The 19,594-nt window shown below is 48.8% G+C and overlaps 8 protein-coding genes across 8 annotated transcripts; 4 read left to right on the forward strand and 4 right to left on the reverse strand.

Moving 5' to 3' along the window:
- Positions 1-640: 640 nt before the first annotated feature.
- Positions 641-2,978, reverse strand: TRUGW13939_01782 (uncharacterized protein; the record flags this gene model as incomplete). The annotated part of the gene is made up of 4 exons (XM_035484980.1): positions 641-1,303; positions 1,360-1,878; positions 1,934-2,822; positions 2,887-2,978. 4 exons carry the CDS (start codon positions 2,976-2,978, stop codon positions 641-643), a joined length of 2,163 nt encoding a protein of 720 aa, XP_035340873.1.
- A 484-nt stretch (positions 2,979-3,462) lies between these two features.
- TRUGW13939_01783 (uncharacterized protein) lies at positions 3,463-7,468 on the forward strand (the record flags this gene model as incomplete). The annotated part of the gene is made up of 3 exons (XM_035484981.1): positions 3,463-3,527; positions 3,588-3,785; positions 3,841-7,468. 3 exons carry the CDS (start codon positions 3,463-3,465, stop codon positions 7,466-7,468), a joined length of 3,891 nt encoding a protein of 1,296 aa, XP_035340874.1.
- A 489-nt stretch (positions 7,469-7,957) lies between these two features.
- Positions 7,958-9,218, forward strand: TRUGW13939_01784 (uncharacterized protein; the record flags this gene model as incomplete). Its single annotated transcript, XM_035484982.1, has 2 exons — positions 7,958-8,593; positions 8,649-9,218. The coding sequence occupies 2 exons, from the start codon at positions 7,958-7,960 to the stop codon at positions 9,216-9,218; spliced, it is 1,206 nt and encodes a 401-aa protein (XP_035340875.1).
- Positions 9,219-9,324: 106 nt separating this feature from the next.
- TRUGW13939_01785 (uncharacterized protein) lies at positions 9,325-10,899 on the reverse strand (the record flags this gene model as incomplete). The annotated part of the gene is made up of 1 exon (XM_035484983.1): positions 9,325-10,899. One exon carries the CDS (start codon positions 10,897-10,899, stop codon positions 9,325-9,327), a length of 1,575 nt encoding a protein of 524 aa, XP_035340876.1.
- A 1,055-nt stretch (positions 10,900-11,954) lies between these two features.
- Positions 11,955-14,153, forward strand: TRUGW13939_01786 (uncharacterized protein; the record flags this gene model as incomplete). The annotated part of the gene is made up of 1 exon (XM_035484984.1): positions 11,955-14,153. The coding sequence occupies one exon, from the start codon at positions 11,955-11,957 to the stop codon at positions 14,151-14,153; it is 2,199 nt and encodes a 732-aa protein (XP_035340877.1).
- A 384-nt stretch (positions 14,154-14,537) lies between these two features.
- On the forward strand, positions 14,538-15,152 carry TRUGW13939_01787 (uncharacterized protein; the record flags this gene model as incomplete). Its single annotated transcript, XM_035484985.1, has 1 exon — positions 14,538-15,152. The coding sequence occupies one exon, from the start codon at positions 14,538-14,540 to the stop codon at positions 15,150-15,152; it is 615 nt and encodes a 204-aa protein (XP_035340878.1).
- A 255-nt stretch (positions 15,153-15,407) lies between these two features.
- Positions 15,408-16,301, reverse strand: TRUGW13939_01788 (uncharacterized protein; the record flags this gene model as incomplete). Its single annotated transcript, XM_035484986.1, has 1 exon — positions 15,408-16,301. The coding sequence occupies one exon, from the start codon at positions 16,299-16,301 to the stop codon at positions 15,408-15,410; it is 894 nt and encodes a 297-aa protein (XP_035340879.1).
- A 937-nt stretch (positions 16,302-17,238) lies between these two features.
- On the reverse strand, positions 17,239-18,495 carry TRUGW13939_01789 (uncharacterized protein; the record flags this gene model as incomplete). The annotated part of the gene is made up of 1 exon (XM_035484987.1): positions 17,239-18,495. The coding sequence occupies one exon, from the start codon at positions 18,493-18,495 to the stop codon at positions 17,239-17,241; it is 1,257 nt and encodes a 418-aa protein (XP_035340880.1).
- Positions 18,496-19,594: the final 1,099 nt, after the last annotated feature.

Genomic DNA, 19,594 nt, shown 5'->3' on the forward strand with positions numbered 1-19,594 from the left:
TAGCATCGCTTGTACCCGAATTCGGAGAAGCCGACAAATTGTCGCTTGTTTCCTTCAAGGGCGGTTTCCGTGGAAGCAATATGCTTTCATAATGATAATGTATGACATTATACTTTGGTACAGCTGAAACTCTAACGATCCTTCGATTCAGTCGTTTCAGGGGCTCCTGGGCGTTGAATCTTGGTCGCCGGATGTAGTAGTACCTACGATAGTAACTGGTGACGAACGTCAATTCACCAGGGGTGGCAAATTCGCCACCACTTTCCCACCCTGCACGACACTTTTGGTCCTGGGGATTCCCCGGCCTCTGGTCAGGGGTTAACGCGTTAAACGTTTTCCGGGGAGCAGCTAACTTAGCTTATCCGTGCTATCAAGCAGTCACCTGGACAGTGGAGAGTGCTTTTCCGAAAGGAGAGCCACCTCCACACGCTGACCAGATATAGTTCGCTTGATATTATAACCGTCAACTCATCATCAAGTCATATCCTTTCAATTTACCAAAGGGTGGGGAAAAAAAAGAATAATAGTTGTACATAACTTCATCCGCACTACCGCCCCGTATAATACAGCCCAATAATATAGTCAACAGCTAAATCGTAAATCATGAATCGTCGCTTCGTCAAAAGGTCAAAAAAACAGACTACTCAAACAGCCACGGTGCCGCCAAGCTCATGTCCCCCGCCATTTCCATCCCCGCCGGAAATCCCCATTGGACATCTCCCTGAGTGAGAAAGCTCTGGATGGACGGATCGTCCAGTGCGCTCTGGACCAAAAACGCGCTATTGCTGTCGTTGATCTGGCCCGTACCAGCAGCAGCATTCAGCCTCACTTCATGCTCCAACGGGCCTTGGTCACCCATTGTTGTCGCTGCTCCTATTGCCGGAGTTGAATTCTGAGGGTGGCCGCCTCCCTGTTCAACAAATTCAAGTAACCCCTTGCGGATTTCGAGAAAATGAGAGTAAAACCCGGCTGCAGGTAAGTTACCGTCTTGCACCATAGACTGCATAATGTCTGAAGCTGTGTCGACCGCTTCACGATCTGCATCGCTGCTGGATGTGCCAAAGATACTGGACATCATGAGAATGATAGTAGAGGAGAAGAGGTAGTGCGAGTCAAAGTAGCCAAAGATCGCCATGCCACCATCTATCCACAGCTGCGTCAAAAGACTGTTCGAACTGCGTGCCGCATGGATACAGGCGTCTGCAAGAGCCATCGTCGTCGGCGAGGCTGCCGGGGCTCCTTGTGCCTGGAAACGCGATTTGAAAATATGAAACAATATTGGTCGTGTTGTGAGAATCACGCACTAGGAAGTGTAAGCTCAAAGCAAATAAATAGGACAGGATGTTTAGAAAGACTTACTTGGTTGAAGCACAAATGCAAAGAAGCCACATTTCTCGCAGCATATTTTTGTGGCTTTCCAGGTGAGATCTGAACGCTTTCTGGTAGAGTCTCGGCCCAGGACCGTAGACTGCGTAGAATCTTCTGCACGCTCTGCACAAAAGCCTTTGCCTGGCCTGATCGTCCGTAAATATCGCCAATTATATCTCCCGTAATTCTTGCAAGCTTTACATGGGCCACCAGATGAGATGGGTCAGAAAACTCCTCTCGCTCGGCCGAGGTCAGGCGATCCATAGATGGTAAGTCGACATCGATGTCGCTGTCCCGAACAGTGACCGGATGGCCTAGTTTTGAGCTGGTGATACGATCAGTAATATACACACTCCACCAGACCCGAATTCGATGTTCCCTCTCCACAGCTGAAACCGGATAACCCTCGGGAAGGTTGTGGTGTAGTCCTAGTGTGAGGCACAGACGGAGTGCCATTCCTGCGTATGTATAGGCCGTTTTGGTGCGGTTGAGGGCCAAGGAGAAAAGAGACTGTAAATTTGAGATTAGCCGTCATTCACCACTGAATTGAAGGGGCTCCACGAACTATAATCAAAAGTGCCTCCACGTACAACACTGAGGCCTCCTCGTGGATATCTTGCAGCAGACTCATTGCTTGCACAAAAAACCCCGTGCCAGGGATATCGGATCCTTTTGTAGAGGGCAGCCGCCGGTTGGCGTACATCTCCCCCATCGAGAAGAGAGCAAATAGTTTGCAAAGAAACACGGGATCATCAGAGGATTGGTTGCGATAGAGCGCTTCCATTCGATCTAGTGTCGACTTGCGGGCCATCAAATGATAATCATTGCCCAGAAATCGCAACGCTACCTTCAGCAACAGATTTGCATACGCGCGGTTGGGCAACTGAAAAATCGGGTCAGGCATACGCAGAAAGGATTTATCAATGGTGTACTTGGACCTCGACAGCGCCGCAACAGGGTCGTTCCCCTTCAGAAACTGTCTCAGTCGCGTGCCGAATGCTGTACATGCCGCCTCGCCAATGTAGATAGGCTGCCGAGAGGCATTGTCGGTAACAAACCATGCCCTGTCTTCGATCAATGGATTCCGAAGGTCGAAATCTGCATTGGTCGTGACGTTTTCCTGGCTGTCCGACTCTTCAATGTTGGCTTTTTCCTCCAGCGCTTGATCTGGAGACTCTGTTTTACTTGCTTCTTGCGCCGGCAGACCTCGACCCAGGCGAAATGCTTCGTTCTCTTGTCGCAATTGATTTAGATAGCTGATGAGAAGCAGGTCAGCATCACTGGTATACCAAGAATCAATCGGAGACAGGCAAGCCTCGAACCTCTCTTGAATCAACACCTTGCGGTCTCTCATCGGATAGCTACACTCGACGCTACCTTCGGGTTGCTGTGCGCAATTGCGGCATGGGTTGCCGCCCGAGCACTTGATTTTGTGGGAATGGCATCGCCGACATCTATATCGCTTCTCAGCTCTTGATCCCGAACAACTATAGGCAATTGCATCTGAGGGACACCCACGCGACCAGGCTTCGGCGAGTCCGCTTGCTCGGCCGCTCGTCCACCTCGTCTGCCGACAAGTCGTCTGTGATTTGGCCCACTTTGGGAGACATGGTGGCTCTTCTCCGGGACATGATCGTAACTAGCAGAAAACAATGATGGTGATGAGGGTGAAACAAGCACGATCCCGACTGTCAAGCAGCAATCAGCGGTGGGGCGGATGTGGATTTTGTGGTTCTGAAGTGAGGAGGCAGCGCCCGGCGACATCTTATCTCGCCCGAGATACGACCCGGAACCCCGCAGTAATTGCCGGCCAGCAGAGCTCGGCTCAACACCGCCAGAATCCGAGCGTCGCAGGCAAACTCTGGTATTCGTTGTAATCGGCCGTCGGGAATGTGTGGCTGCGCCGAATACTCTTTAGGGAAGTGCTTGATGGCGAATGATTTGACACATCTTAGTGATAACGATTGCATATAAGACGACTACGACCACCCCGCCTTTAATCTGCAGGCATCACGGCGTGGGTTTCTTTCTTTCTTTCTCTACCTTCTTGGAAAGAAAATAATAGACCATAATTCATGACAATAATTATTCGCCATGTCCGCATCCACAGCACGAGGCATCCGAATTGCTATTGACCGGGGCGGCACTTTCTGTGATTTGTAAGACTCTTTTCCACGCGAACTTGAACCAGGAACATCAAATCTGATAATACTGAATAGTTGGGCCAGCATCCCGGGCCGCGATGAAGATGTCATCTTCAAGCTGCTGTCAAACAATCCGGGTGAATACAGCGATGCCCCGATTGAGGGGATCCGGCAGATTCTCGAGATGGCCACAGGAGAGACCATCCCCCGAGGAACGCCGTTAGATATCACCCCTGTGGAGTCCATCAGGATGGGAACCACTGTTGCCACAAAGTACGTTATCCGATCCTAAATTAGAATGACCTTTCTTTTGCTAATAGCTCGACAGCGCCTTGCTAGAACGAAAAGGCGAGCGAGTAGCCCTCGTCATCACAAAAGGCTTCAAAGACCTGTTGATTATTGGTAATCAAGCACGACCCAGTATTTTCGATCTCTCCGTCTCCAAACTCGACTCTCTGTATGAAAAGGTCATTGAGGTCGACGAGCGAGTCACTATGGAAGGATTCGCTGAAGATCCGGATCCCCAACCAGTGGATATCAAATCGGACCCTAGCTTAGTCCACGGTCTTACAGGAGAGGCCGTTCGAATTTTAAAAGAGCCAGATTTGGAAAAGATCCAACAAGACCTTCAAGCTCTATGGGACGAGGGCTACCGCACACTGGCTGTTGCCTTTATGCACTCCTTTGCATTCCCCAAACACGAAGCCGCCGTTGCATCCATTGCTCGCCAAATTGGTTTCAAAACATCAGTTTCGTCTGAACTACAGCCCATGATCAAGATTGTCCCCAGAGCACAATCAGCGACAGCCGACGCTTATTTATCTCCCGTTATCACACAATATATCGATGGTTTCAGGTCCGGATTCAAGGGCCGTCTCGAAGACCACAATGCCAAGAAGTTTCTTCTCTGCCAATCGGATGGTGGCCTTACATCCTTGTCGAGGTTCACTGGTCTCCGGGCTATTCTTTCGGGACCTGCAGCCGGAGTTATTGGCTGCGCAAAAACATGTTACGATGAGGAAGAAGGCACGCCTGTGCTTGGCTTCGATATGGGAGGTACGAGCACAGATGTGTCTCGGTATAGCGGCGCTTTCGAGCATGTTTTTGAAACAACCGTATCTCAAGTCGCTGTTCAGAGTCCGCAACTGGACGTACAGACTGTTGCCGCTGGCGGAGGCTCCATGCTGTTCTGGAGGAATGGCTTGTTTGTTGCAGGGCCGGAATCTGCTGGAGCATACCCAGGTCCGGCCTGTTACGGTAAAGGAGGACCACTCACTATCACAGACGCAAACTTTTATCTGGGCCGCATTCTTCCAGACTACTTTGCTCGTCCTCTTGATTTCGATGTTGTGAAGAAGAAATTCCTAGAGTTGACCGAGGTTGTCAACACTGAGAAGAAGGGATCTGAAAAACTCACTCCTGAGGAGGTTGCTATGGGTTTTCTCCTCGTAGCCAACGCCTCCATGACCCGGCCCATTCGTGCACTCAGCGAGGGCCGAGGCTTTGAAACTGCATCTCATAACTTGGCCTGCTTCGGCGGTGCAGGTGGACAGCATGCTACAGCTATGGCACGCGACCTCGGAATTAAGCGTGTTTTGATCCATCGATTTTCAAGTATCTTGTCTGCGTATGGAATGGCGCTGGCCGATGTGGTAGTCGAACTTCAAGAACCCGAGTCAGAAGCGTACAACAAAGAGTCTGTCTCTCGTATTGAAAAGCGCGCCGATTCGCTACGACAGCGTGCTACCCAGCAACTAATCAAAGAGGGCTTCACGACAGAAAGAATCCAGCACGAGGTCTTCCTCAACATGCGCTACCGCGGAAGTGATACTTCCCTCATGATACCCGAGTCCGACGCCTCCGACTTTGGTGAGGGATTCATCGCTCGGCATAAGCGAGAGTTTGGCTTCACTCAGCCACGCGACATTTTGGTTGACGACGTGCGTGTCCGCTCCATTGGGCAAGCCATGGAGATGAAGGCAAGCAGCCCATTCAAGCAGCTAGCAGGGATTGATCGCACAAAGCCGCAATCTAGCTCGGACTTGAAGCCTGCGCTTATCCGCAAGGTCTACTTTGAGAAGGAAGGCTGGGTTGATGCTCGTATTTTCCATCTGAAGGATGTTCCCAAGGAAAGCATTATCCTAGGACCAGCTATGATCATCGATGCCACCCAAACCATTGTCGTCGACCCTGCTAGCGAAGCTACTGTTTTGGATGAGCACGTTGCCATCGAATTGCTTGATGCCGAAGTGAAAAAGGTTTCTGCTTATGAAGTCGACCCCATCCAGTTATCCGTCTTCAGTCACCGATTCATGAGTGTCGCAGAGCAGATGGGAGAGACTCTTCGCAAGACCTCCATCTCTACGAATATCAAGGAGCGTCTTGACTACAGCTGCGCCATCTTTTCCTCGGATGGTCGCCTTGTAGCCAATGCTCCCCATATCCCAGCTCACTTGGGATCAATGTCTTACGCCATTGCCTACCAAGCCAAGCGATACGCCAAGGGAGAGCTCAAGCCTGGAGATGTGGTCTTGTCCAACCACCCCGTTGCCGGTGGTACTCATCTTCCCGATTTAACCGTAACGACACCAGTCTTTGACGAAAACGACCCCACAAAGATTCTATTTTTTGTGGCCAACCGAGGCCATCATGCTGATATTGGTGGTATTGCAGCTGGCAGCATGCCGCCAAACTCAACTGAACTATGGCAGGAAGGTGCCGCAATTGAGTCCTTCAAGATGGTCAAGGAGGGTGTCTTCGACGAAGAGGGTGTTGTTCATCACCTGTATGAGGTTCCTGCAAGCTATCCCGGCTGCAGCGGCACGCGGACACTGAACGACAACATCTCTGATCTCAAAGCTGGTATCGCCTCTAATAACAAAGGTATTCACTTGATTCAGGGCCTTGTTCGGGAATACAGCTGGCCCGTTGTCGAGTTTTATATGCTTTCGGTACAGAAAAATGCTGAAGAAACTGTTCGTGGACTGCTCAAGGAGTTCAGTCATCGCTTCCAAGGCCAACCTCTCGAAGCTGTGGACTACATGGACGACGGAACACCGCTGGCACTGAAGATCACTATCAACCCTGAAGACGGTTCTGCAAAGTTCGACTTTGCAGGCACTGGTCCTGAAGCACTCAACAACTTGAACAGTCCGCCAGCTGTCATGTACAGCGGTATCATGTACTGTCTCCGATCGATGATTTCCTCAGACATCCCTCTTAACCAAGGTTGCTTGAACCCTATTCAGGTTGAGTGCCCGCCCAACTCGATTTTGTCTCCTAGTATCAAAGCTGCAACAGTCGGCTCCAATGTTGAGACCGCACAGCGCATCATTGATGTCATCCTCAAAGCCTTCCGTGTCAGTGCTGCTAGCCAAGGTACATGTAACAATCTCACCTTTGGCTATGGTGGCAAAGATCCCGAAACCGGTGCCATCACAAAGGGATTTGGGTACTACGAGACTATCGCAGGTGGCGCAGGTGCAGGTTCCAACTGGGAGGGCCAGTCTGGTGTGCACACTGGCAGTACTAACACCCGAATGACCGACCCGGAGACATTCGAGAAACGCTACCCGGTCATCTTGCGTGAATTTTCTATCCGGAAGGACAGCGGTGGCGCCGGTAGGAGCCGTGGTGGTGACGGCTGCATTCGTGATATTGAGTTGCGTCGTCCACTCCAAGTTAGCATTCTTTCTGAGAGACGTGTTGTCGCTCCCTATGGAATGGCTGGCGGAGAAGATGGCAAGCGAGGCGTCAACTTGTGGATTCGGAAAGACCCAACTGATGGAAGCGAGAGGGTTATTTCGGTGGGAGGCAAATCTTCCATGGCAATGAATACAGGAGATCGTATTGTGATACAAACTCCTGGTGGTGGCGGATACGGTACTCCTGAGAATAAGAAGAAACAGGTTGAACTGCTAGGGGAGTTTGAAGTGAGGAAGATGAATTTTCACTAATTGTTTGTTTTATGACTATACCAGAATTGTATATAACGAATTTCGAATGTTCGCAAATTTTAGATCCATTATGTTGTTACGCTAGTTCCAAATTTCACTTTTAAATGTTCTGGTTTTTTTCCAAATCGGGTAGTAATGCACTCTTTTTCTCGATCTCTAACAGGTGGATACAATTTCTCCGTCTCCCTAAACAAGACAACCCAGACTCTTACACCGTCTCCAAAGCTATAAAAGCTTAAAGTGTGATTATTGGTCTCCTATCTATTTCAATTCGTTGATTTTATTGTGCCAACCCACTTTTCTCCTAGCTTGTCAAGCTCCAGTTTCCCCGCGATGTTTTCTCCAGATAAGTAAGGCTACCGGGTAAACATTCACATTGGAAAATTTCCGGATATATTGCAGGGGCTACAATGTGGAATGTCCTATAAATTGCTATACATACCTCATATCTTTCCTATCACCAACATTGCAGTTGACAGAAATAGAAAAATGAAGTTACTACTCCCAGCCTTCCTGCCACTACTAGGCATTACCAGTGGACTTGTCTCTGCAGTCCCAGTCGGTGACTCACAAAAGGAATTTTCGCGAATTTCCTGCCAAAAAGGCGACATTGATTCCTGTCCGTCAAATACAATTGTCGTCTCCAGCAATCCTTCGCATAGAAACTCCACACACTTCTCCTCTATCCAGTCCGCCATTCTTTCGCTTCCGCATGATAATTCATCAGCGACAATTCTCATTCGTGCCGGAAATTATACCGAGCAACTCAACGTGACTCGCCCTGGGCCGCTCACCTTGCTAGGTGAAACTTCGAGTCCTCTCGACGAAACCAAGAATGAGGTGAATGTGTTTTGGAGCGCGGCAAATAACAATACCTATCTTGATAACGCGTTCACGAGTGTCCTGACTGTGGCGCCGACGCAAAATGCTTCTTTGACAGGGGCTGGTACGACCGGGTGGCCAGTTCCAGCAGATACGCCTTTTGGAAATACCGATTTCAGGGTTTATAATATTGATTTCCGCAATATCTTTTCCGAGTATTCTGCAGGGCCGGCTCTGGCAGTAAGCGTCAGTTATGCAAATTCGGGGTTCTATTACTCGGGTTTTTACTCCTATCAGGATACGGTACTTAACCCTTTGGCTTTCTATCATATTATGAAATCTAACAGTGTCATGCTAGGTATATGTAGGAAAGCTCGGTAACTCATACTTTTATTCATCCATCGTTGCCGGCCAGACGGATTTCTTGTACGGTTTCGGCACAGCCTGGTTCCAGTCTAGCCATCTACAGCTACGCTCTTGCGGTGGCGGAGTCACTGCCTGGAAAGGGACCAATACAACATATGTGAATAAATTTGGTGTATACATTGTTGACTCCGACATTAAAGCCGCAAACTCGTCCATTGTATCTTCCATTGAAGGGAAGTGCGCGCTGGGTAGGCCGTGGAACTCTCAACATCGCTCTATATTTGCTCGTACATACGAGGATGCAAGTATTATAAGCAGTGGATACATCGACTGGATTGTTGATGGGGTCGGACGCTATGAAGATGGGATCACGCTGCAGGCTGAATTTGACACATTTGGGCCTGGGTGGAATAAGTCAGGTAGAGCGGCTGGTGATGTCGATACGATCATGACCAAGACTCAGTGGGGGGATTATGATGCGCCAGAGAAGGTGTTTCAATACGGTTATGAGGATGGGAGGTTTGGAAATACAGGATGGATTGATCACAAGCCTTGGCTTTAGACATTACTTTTTTTTTTTTTTCAGGTTCTATTGATGGATTTTATTCCTCTATTTTTTTTTAAAAAAAAAAGCAACAGTTTGACCTGCTCTCGCTAAGTAGTTTCCACTATAACCTAGACTGCCCACGACTTATCGAAGCAGCCGCGGCTTTTCCTGCTCTCCTACCGAAAACAGCCCCGGAGGTCAATCCACTACCACCTGGATAATTACCGTAAAACAACCCTCCCAGCATCTCACCAACACTGTACAAACCTGGGATTTCCGCACTTGAAGCAGACGAGACAACTGCCGCTGTTTCCGGATTCACAGCCAGTCCACCAAACGTGAATGTGATCCCGCCGGTGACCTTGACAGCGAGGAAAGGTCCCTTGTCAATCGGTAGTGCCCAGTTTGACTTTGGAAGAGCCAACTTTGTTGAAGATGATTCCGTGGAAACACCATCTTTGATTGCCGGGTCCCATTTGGCGCGAGGGTTTTCTTTGCGATGCTCGTACACGGCATGGTTGTATTCTTTCAGCGTCTTGACGAATTGGTCTTTGTTTTTGAGACCTTCTGCCGTGCATTTCTCGGCAAGTTCTTCAATTGTGTTGCCATATATCTTTTTCACAATCCCATCTCTGTATTCCTCGCTCCTTAGCCAGGATATCATGTTGGAATCCCACACTTGGAATGCGGTGCCCTCCGGCTGCTGCAGGATCGCTCTTCCGAATATAGCATATGTATAGTTTCTGAAATCGATTCCTTCATCTACAAACCTTTCTCCCTTGGTGTTTATCATCACTCCCAGGGGATAACCGGACTTTGTAAATTCGTTGGAAATCTCTCGGTTCCCTGTATTAGGATCTGCATTTGCATCCCAGCAAGTAGCATGGCAACCGGACCAATTTCCTGCTTGTTTGGCAGCAACATCCCGAATAGCCATCTCGAGGCAGTCTCCAGTATTGAAAGGAGTTCCACGGACGTAGGCCAAGTCCCATCCAGGGCCAAGGTATTGAGTTCTCATTCGGGCGTTAGACTCAAACCCGCCAGCTGCCAGGATCACCGCTTTTGCGCGGATCTCTTTTGGTTGGCCGTTATGAATGACTGTGACTCCAGTGATAGCTCCAGTTTGTGGATTGGTGTGCAATTCCTTTGCAGCGGTTTGGTAAAAGGTGTCCACTCCGTACTGTTGAGCGGCTCTTTTGTGGTCTTCAATCAGGCCTTTCCCTCCGTCTTCAGTCTTCAATGCAAGACCGCCCCAGAACTTGTGTCGACCATCGACCAGGAATGCTTGCCGGTTGAAGCTCAATTGAAACCGTACGCCAACAACATCTTTGAGCCATTGAATAGCTTCCCGCGAGTCTCCAATAAGGATCTTACTCAATTGCGGATCAGACCGTCCCGCACAGATCCGCTGAATGTCCTTCTCAAAGTCCGTGGTTCTGTAGGGTGGGAGATCAGTGGTTTTTGCCAGATTTTGGTCCACGTTGTTGACGAGAGGAAGAAGGTCGTTCAACCCCGTATGCGCAGTGCGCATTGCGCCAGCTGTGAAATACGAGTTTCCGCCTGACCATGACTCTGGGCATTTGTCGATGAGGATTATGCGCGATGATGGAGAGGATTGGGCGGCAGATATGGCAGCAGAAAAGCCGGCGTGTCCGCTTCCAATTACTAGAATATCGACCTGAGATGGAAGTGACATCTTGGGTGCAATGCTTCTGTTGGTGGATATTTTCGTTGCACCTTTATCAAATTACAAAACACAGCTTTAGAAAACAAAACAGCTTGGAGGAGGATGCTTTATTCGAAAATACAAGTATGAATTGTTGATCTTTATACTCCAAAGTTGTGTGGAGTTGGCACGCACCAGTCGTTGGGGGGTCGGAGAGTTAAGCTCCGTCGGGCTTTGACATTCCGATTCGAATTGCACCCAAAAGAGTAAAGTGTAAGCGTCGAAGATCTGGGGAAACTAACGGTTGATTGAAATAACATTAGAGCCACTGATTCGACATTCAGGTGTTCTTATTATTCTGTATTGATTCCATGTCGCCATGCCGATTAACCGCTTTACCACCCCCACGCGCGATAACATTTGAAGAATGCGAATTTGAAAAGACTGAATGGTGGTTTTTTTGGACAGGTCAACTACATATAATTAATAGGTGGCTCACATATCAATTGATCTAATAGCATAATAAATACCACCCTCTCCAGATACCTAAAAGATCCATCCCACTCAAATGAAATCGAATATGATGTGTTGCGTGGGATGCAGTCGGCAAACTGCGGAGAAATTGTTGGACCCCCACACGACACCTACATGAATGTTATGCTTTTTATAAGTCACCGAGTCCAAAATGTTCGCTGAGATTCTGGCTGTTAAATATATCAGTATGGTAGAAGCTAAAGTTGTTGCTTTCATCTGATTTTCTTGTTTCTAATGGCGTGGTACTAACACAAAGCAGCAAGACTGACTGTTTACATCGATTCATCAGTCCGAGTGCCTCGCTTGGGCCTAGATACGATAAGAAATAGCTAAAAGATAGCTGCAACCTAGAGTCTTGGCTCATGCGACCCAAGGCCCACTTACTGTTCCCTTGCAGATGCTACGCCGATTGATGGGAATGCGGAGTATTTATTTTGGCATGCCTGGTCAGCTTAGGCTCATGCTTATCATTACATGGCCCTCGACGAACTTGTCTGCTCTCAATACAGGGCATCTAGACAACAGCTGCAATAGCTTCATCTGAGCAAAAAATGAAGAGCCTCTTTGGGGCGTCCTTATTATGGACGCTGACAGCAGCAGCAACAGCTTGGCAACTGCTTCCACCTCCGCTAAATGTCTCGGGCAATTCAGAGTCATCATCCATTGACCTGTTTTCCGGGCTCGTCACCAAAAAGGTTTTCATTGAGCGCAGCTTCTCGGAACGTAGAGATACGGAGGGACTGTCGCTGATTCCTCCATCGGCCTACGAATTCGCAGAAATATTCATCGACGATCTCGCCCAAGTCTCGGGTGATCGCTGGTCATTGCATGTAGTTGACGAGTTTCCACACCACGGGAGTGGTATTTTCTTAAGCTCTTCATCGCAGAATCTGACCTACCAAAGCGGCCTCGTGACAGAGGAAGGTTATACGCTTGACATTCACTCAAATGGGGTTATCGCCATCGCAGGAACTGGTGCCAGGGGCATGTGGTGGGGAACAAGAACTTTGCTACAGATGGTCCTTCGAGAAGAAAACGAAGCTGTTGGTAAACTTCCAGTCGGTCATTATGCCGATGCACCTGCGTACCCAACTCGAGGGTTCATGCTTGACGCTGGACGGAAATGGTACTCGCCTTCATTCTTGAAAGACTTGTGTACATATGCATCGTTCTTCAAAATGTCCGAGTTTCATTACCACTCTGCCGACAACTATCCCCTTAGCCGTGGCCACAACGAGACCTGGAACAAAGTGTACTCCCAGTTTTCCATGCGACCCATCAGCGACAGTCTATCTCCACTTGTTCAGCGCGAGAACGAAACTCTGAGTGGTGAAGATCTGGAAGATTTCCAGCAGCATTGTGCCGGAAGAGGTGTCACAGTTATCCCAGAAATTGAAGCCCCCGGGCACGCTCTCTCAATCACGAAATGGAAACCAGAATTGGCACTGGCCTCAAAGGACCTCCTCAACCTGAGCCATCCAGACACCATCCCTACAGTCAAGGATATGTGGACAGATTTCCTTCCGCGCCTCCATTCGAAAGAAGTACACATTGGAGCCGACGAGTACGACTCCACACTTGCAGACGACTATATTAATTTCGTCAACGAAATGTCCGACTGGGTACAGAAGACTTCTAACAAGACCATTCGCATCTGGGGCACATATGAACCGTCGCCAACAAATCTAACAGTCTCGAAAGATATCATTATCCAACACTGGCAAGCAGGTCAATCAGACCCCGTTGAACTGGTAAATAGCGGATATGAAGTCATAAATTCAGAGGATCTGTGGGCGTACATGTCGATCAAAAACGACCACGTTCCCATCTCGCCAGCTCCTTATCCTACCTTTTTCAATGAGACTCGGGTGCTCAACTACGGAGAAGAGCAGGGGAACCAGTGGGATCCACACGATATAAACTACGATAACCTCACCCAAGAGCTAGCCCCATTGTCCAAATACAACAGAGGCGCAATTTTTGCAGCATGGAATGACAATGGGCCGGATGCGAGCACCCAGCTAGAGGCCTACTATGCGATAAGACGAGGGGTACCACTGGTCGCTTCTCGGGCTTGGTCGGGTTCGAGAGGCCCTCTCGTGGAAGAAGATTCACTTGATCAGACGATTGACATCTTAACGCAACACATTCCGGGTGAGAATCTAGACCGCGTATTACACGCTGAGTCCAAAGGTCGCTCGCTATTGACTTGGAGCCGCCAGTCACACCATCCTAAAGAAGTTTACCTCAATAAAGGGAGCAAAGGTCTCAACTATACTCTGATTCTGTCAGTAACAGGGCCATTTTCCCTGTCTTCCTCGGATGTCTCTCTCTCGCTCTCTCCCTCAGATTCGGATAGCTCCTCCAGTACTCTGGAATTTACATCTGATGGCTGGCCATACCCTCTTCGTTCAACGTCGTATAATGACAGCACATTGTTTCCCGAATCTCCGGGAATGGGCCGGATATGGGGAACGCCGCCGGGTAACATGACAGAATCCTCACATGTGCCAGTGGCCATCCCCAGTCCTTCCGTTGACCGGCCCATCAAGGTCACGATAACAACAGATGCCGTACGAGGAAGTAGGTGCTGGATCGATGATAAGTTTGTCGGCCGGTTTGAGGTACTCGTATTCGGGGGGCATAATGTCTACCAGTCTTGGAGTCAAATGGCGTTTGTCGCGCCGTTGGATATCGCCGAGGGTGGCGTTACGAATATCGATTTGGTAGCAAAAGTGGTCGAGCCTTGAATCTAGATATTATTATTTTTTGAAAAAAAAATAAATATACAATTCATCAGAAAACCGCGTAACATATGTTGTATTTTGACTTATATTTTACTTGGCCCTAGCCCCAAGCCCTATTTCCTAATCCGGACAGCTGCGGATTACATCATGACCATGTCAAAGTTGACATAAAAGGGCATATTGATTTTGCTTCTCGAGAATATCATCAAGTTTATCATCGAAAAATGCGGATTTAATCCAACTCGATTTATTTAACCAGTCTAATTTCTTATGAATTCGAATCGCCAGTTCTACGTGTCCCTCCAAGGCCAACAACACATTCGCAGATAGCCAAGTGGCAAACCGTTTGAGACGAGGAAAAATATCGTATATTAAATAAACAGAGTTATGCCGCTACCACGCCCAGCACTCCTCGCTCCAATCTACTCACTCACCTCCGCCTTCGCTGCCGGTGCATCGCCTTCCATCATCCTCACTCACTTTACAACCTCACCGCCGCCTGTAGCCCATGAATACGGAAGTGTCCACTTACAGTCCCAGCTCCCATTTATCGGCCGCGATTTCAGCGGTATTTCCGGCGTTGGCGAATACTTTGATTTACTCGCCGAGCACCTTTCGTACAGTGACATGAAGTTCGATAGCGAGGATGACTGGGTGGTTGATCCGCAAAACATGATTGTTTGTCTCCGAGGGTGTGCAACGTTCACACACAATAGAACGGGGCAAAGTTGGAACGAGGTGTTTATGTGGAGGGTGAGTTTGTCGGAGGACTTGGGGGAGAGCGAACCGGATCCCGGCCAAGGGTTGAAAGTACAGGATTATCGAGTCTGGGCGGATTCGGGCGCGGCGTTTTTGGCTAGTCGGGGGGAGTGGAAGGATATTGTAGGGGGGAAAATTGACCAAGGAAAGCCTACATCGCAGGTGGCCAAGAACATGGATGCTGTTAATCCGATAGGGCATAGGTTGGGAGATGGGTTGGAAAGTTATGGTGGTTGTGGATGAATATGGAAGCCAGTAAATATTCTATTGCAAGAAAAGAAATTGAAAAAAAATTCCAGGCATGTCAAAAGGTATGAAAATGAAAAGCCGTAATAAGATACAATGTTCAGAAGAATACGAAAACACACCCAACTCCCCTGGTTTTACTCGAGATTAACGGTAGTCTCGACGCGAAAATACTAGCAGAAAAGAGACAGAGAGAAAAAAAAAAAGGGATGAGAAAACATAATTAGAGGCAAGAAAACAGAACAAGCAAAATTACTGCTTCCATGTCTTTCCACAGTTCATGCACGTACAGAACAGAGTCATCGGTTCATCGGCACTGCGAGTCTGCGCTTCGGTATAACTGACCTTGCGTTGACCACATTTTCCACACTGCAAAATGGCACTAACACTCCGTTCTGCCTTGGCAACCATTGCCTTGTCCATGTTCTCCTTTTGGATCTTCTTGTCTGCTTCTCGGCGCTCGTCGGACTTGAGTTCGTCGTGGGTCATTTGGACGAACTTCTCCGGCGTGACTTCATTGGAGAGCACGCGCTGCCGAAGCTGTGGGTTTGACTTGTTCTTCAAATTCTGGAAAAGGCTGCGGATTTTGGTCTTGTACTGCTCGTTCCTCTCCGGGCCAAATGCGGTGAATGCAGCCGCTTCGACGGCAGTTGCTTTGACAAGTACAGCTTTGGGCGTCTCGATGCTCATAAAACAAAGGCCATCGTACATGAGCCCAAGACAGCTGTCTCGGACCTTGTTTGATGTAATACCAATGTCGACACCGTCGGCTTTCCAAGTCCGCTTCTCCGGCGGGACAGAAGACTTAGATGCCCTGTCACCCGGTGTGCTCACCGAGGCAGGCGATCCAGCGCCAGTATTGGGTGTGCTCGAACGATGCGGGTTTGGAGACCCGTTTGACTTTTGTTTAACTTCGCTTCGCCATTTGGAGACGATCTCAGACGAGAGCCGGGCAACGTCCGGCGATTTGTGTTGCTTGAGTTTGTTTACCACGATACCGATACGAGTCGAGCGGAGAAGGTCTTCGGTTGGCCGCACGCCCTTTTGAAGGCTCTTCAATAGGGTGATCAGATTCGCTGGCGGCTCGTTTGACGTGGCCGCTTTGGTCAGCGCCTTCGTTTTGAGCTCGATTTCTTTGGCGTCCATCGCGAGAGAAATCTAGAAGGGGGGGTTATCATGGTTAGCAAGGAATAAATTGCCTTTCTGGCAAATTTGAAAATCGGGAACTGTGTTGAAAGAGACGCTTCAAAGATGAATTGCTATGCGCAGGTGGGCACTGGGCAGTGGGCTGCTGAGTAGCTAATCGCGCATTCTCCACAAACACAAAACAAGCATCCACTTGCCAGGTACCACGCTCTTTGAATCTTGCTAGGATCACCAGACGTACCAAGTAAAACTGATAATGGACTCAGTCGAGTGTAGTCGCAACGGTGATGAAAGGGAGTGTTGTTTGTTCCCACGAATCTGGCAGGACAAGCTTTTGCGATCAGGAAACCGCCGGAACCAGAAAGAAACACAAGGATCAAGGCGCTGATGGCGACAACAAAAGTCGTAGCCTGGGGAAAGAAAAAGAGTAATAATATCAAGTTGAGAAGGGTAAACGAAGTAAAATCAGAAAAGAGAACGCAACTGAGGGATGGGTGAAGAAGACTGATATGGGAAGTTGTCTTGCGACAGAAGATAGCGGGATGTTTGCCAGCAACTTTAGCGTGCCTGTTTGGGAAGGACCCACTTTTGTATACATCTGGGAGACCTTGCTGCTACACTTCACATTCATATTACTTTTACTTCGTATGAGTGAGAGCATGATTTGATATTAGTTTTCTATTTTCGTTCTGCATCGTGTGTCCATCTAGCATCATAAATCATCCGACAACGTAAACAGAAATATGAACCGTCTGGTCCAGGGGTATTGGGTTATATATGGAGAAGGTGACTTGGTAAAAGCAACAGGCCAATGCTGAAGATTTACCAAAAGAACAAACCACGGGAGGCGGTTGTGTAAGTATATAGCAAAGACTCGACTTGGTGCTCAAAATGAAGAAGGGAAGGGGGGAAAAGGAATCGCCACAACTTTCTAATGTTATAAAGCAGTCTTGCTGAGGGCTTCGGCCAGGTCATCAACAGCAGCATCCTTCTTTTCAGAGACAGGTTCATCTTCGGCACGGACAGTCTCCTTCAATGTCTTGTCCGCCAAGTGGGCTCTCTCTTCCTCCTCTTCGTCTTGCTCGTCCTCCTCATCTTCTTCTTCGTCTTCCTCCAGTTCGTCAAGCTCGTCAACCCCCCATGAATCTTCAGGATCCTCGTCAGAGCCGTGTTCCTCCTTTCTCTTTTCAAGGAGATCGCGCAGCTCTTCCACATTGCCATCGTCTTCTGTGAATTTGTTTCCGTTAAGCTCGACACGTCGGAGAGCTGGGAGGGCAGTCTTGGAAGCAAAGAGAAATTGCTTCACGCCCTCGGCGTTGATATCATTGTATTGCAAACGCAACGTCTCGACCTTCGAGTTCTTGCCGGCCGCAAGCGCCTGAGCAACCTTGATGCCACCACGAGCCGAAAGCAGGCAATCACCAACGCCAAGCTCACGCAGAGAAGTCCATCCATGAATGACGCCTGCCAGAGCAGTCGATCCCAGGTTCGTAAACGTATTGTCCTGAAGATCCACAACTTCCAAGACAGTCGCATGGCTGAGACCTTCCTTCAAAAGAAGCGAAATACCTTCTTGGCGAATACCGTTCTGTGTCATCTTCACCGAGCGCATGCCCTTGGAATGGGCTTTGTATGCGATTGCCCATGCGGCCATGCTTCCATTTTCAAGCCGGTTGCGTCCACACACAATCGATTCCAGTAGAGGGGCATCCTTCCCTTCCTTTCGGGCCTCCTCCTTGCGTTCGGCAAGTTTTGTGAGCGCGTTCGCAATGAGGGTACCAGCATTGGGCCCAAGTCCATTGTTGTTGAGGATAAGATGGCGCAGAGGAACGGCGCGCGAGAGGAAATCAACGAGGGGCGCTTGCGTTTTAAGACCGAAAGCGTTGTCAGAAAGGTTGACGGTGTGAAGTGTAGGAATCTCGAGGAGAGCGTTTAATAGAGCGGACAACGCAGAGGGGATTTCGGACAGGAGTCGACCCGTGAAGATATCGGCGAGATCGGCGACTTCAAGGTTCTTCTGTGTCGCGAGAACAGTCGCAAGGCGCTCAGAGGCAGCAATACCAAAGGTGTTGCCTCCAAGGTGAACTTCCGTGTACGAGGTGTCCTCGAGCAGAGGCTTGACGTGGGCCTCGATGTCCTCAGCCGTATCGAGCTTGAGGCTCTTGCCATCGAGAGAGAAGATATTTGCAGCCATGGCCAAAACAGAATTTAATACTCAGGGGAATAGAATAGCGAAAAGCAATATTCTAGTGAAAACGAGTATAGAAGCGAACAGCAAATTCTGTACCAAAGGTTGAGGTGAAGAAGCAGCAAAGAAGAAGAGAGAGAAAAAAGGAGAGAGGGGCTTTATTATTGTCGCCTTCGAGGCCAAAACCCCCACCAACAAAAATAAATAGTTACTGTACTAGCCTCTCGCCCGCCTTTCCGCCCAGCAACTATCGCGCCGCCTCACCGCCCGGGCAATTTTCTGCCGGAGAAGCGGGTGCTTTGCTATTATTGCTATGGCTGATTGCGCGACTTGGCTCCATGCCGATTAATCATCAGCGAAACTTGCTCTTTTCTTCTCGTCCAGTTGACTTTGTTCGTTATAAACAGCTTGCTTTACCTCGAAATTGAGTTGTCAAACTTTGAAGTTTTTTTTTCTATATAATTCGATCGCTATGTCTTGGTTTTTCGGTTCTTCCAACAGTCAGTCTTCCAGTCTCGTTTCCGCAAACCTCCGCGGAGCTTCAACAGCTTCCTACTCCAGACAGACAACCACTCATACACATATATCATGACATTCGAAATGCTAATGAAATTTTCCCCTTAGACACGGCCAGCGCCCCTGCGCCAGAAGTAAAGCCTGCCGAGACCGCCAGCAAACCAAAGGTCCGACCAAATCTCTCCTCTCTCTGAGAGCCCTTGTCGTCATTTCCCTTGGAGACAAAACACTTCCAACACTCCAATACTGACAATTGTTTGGATCAATTTTTAGCCATGCTGCGTATGCACCAAAGAAAAGTCTACTCGCGATGACTGCATGCTCTTCTCCAAATCCGATGACCCTGCGCAAGCCGAATGCAAGTCGCTCGTTGATCAGTACAAGACGTGTATGGCTGGATACGGATTCAAAGTTTAATCACCAAAAATATCGGAAAGACTGGGAGGAAGCGATCTGTAGCTTTTTAGTTATATCAGTCCTGCATTGCATTTGGGAACGTGTGCACACCCCTCTCTTGTCTGGCGTTCATGGGAATGGAAACATGTATAACTGTATAGTAACTTAGACAAATTCTGAACTTTTTTCGTCG

Source organism: Talaromyces rugulosus, chromosome I (genome assembly GCF_013368755.1).
Source record: "Talaromyces rugulosus chromosome I, complete sequence".
NCBI classification, from domain to species: Eukaryota; Fungi; Ascomycota; class Eurotiomycetes; order Eurotiales; family Trichocomaceae; genus Talaromyces; species Talaromyces rugulosus.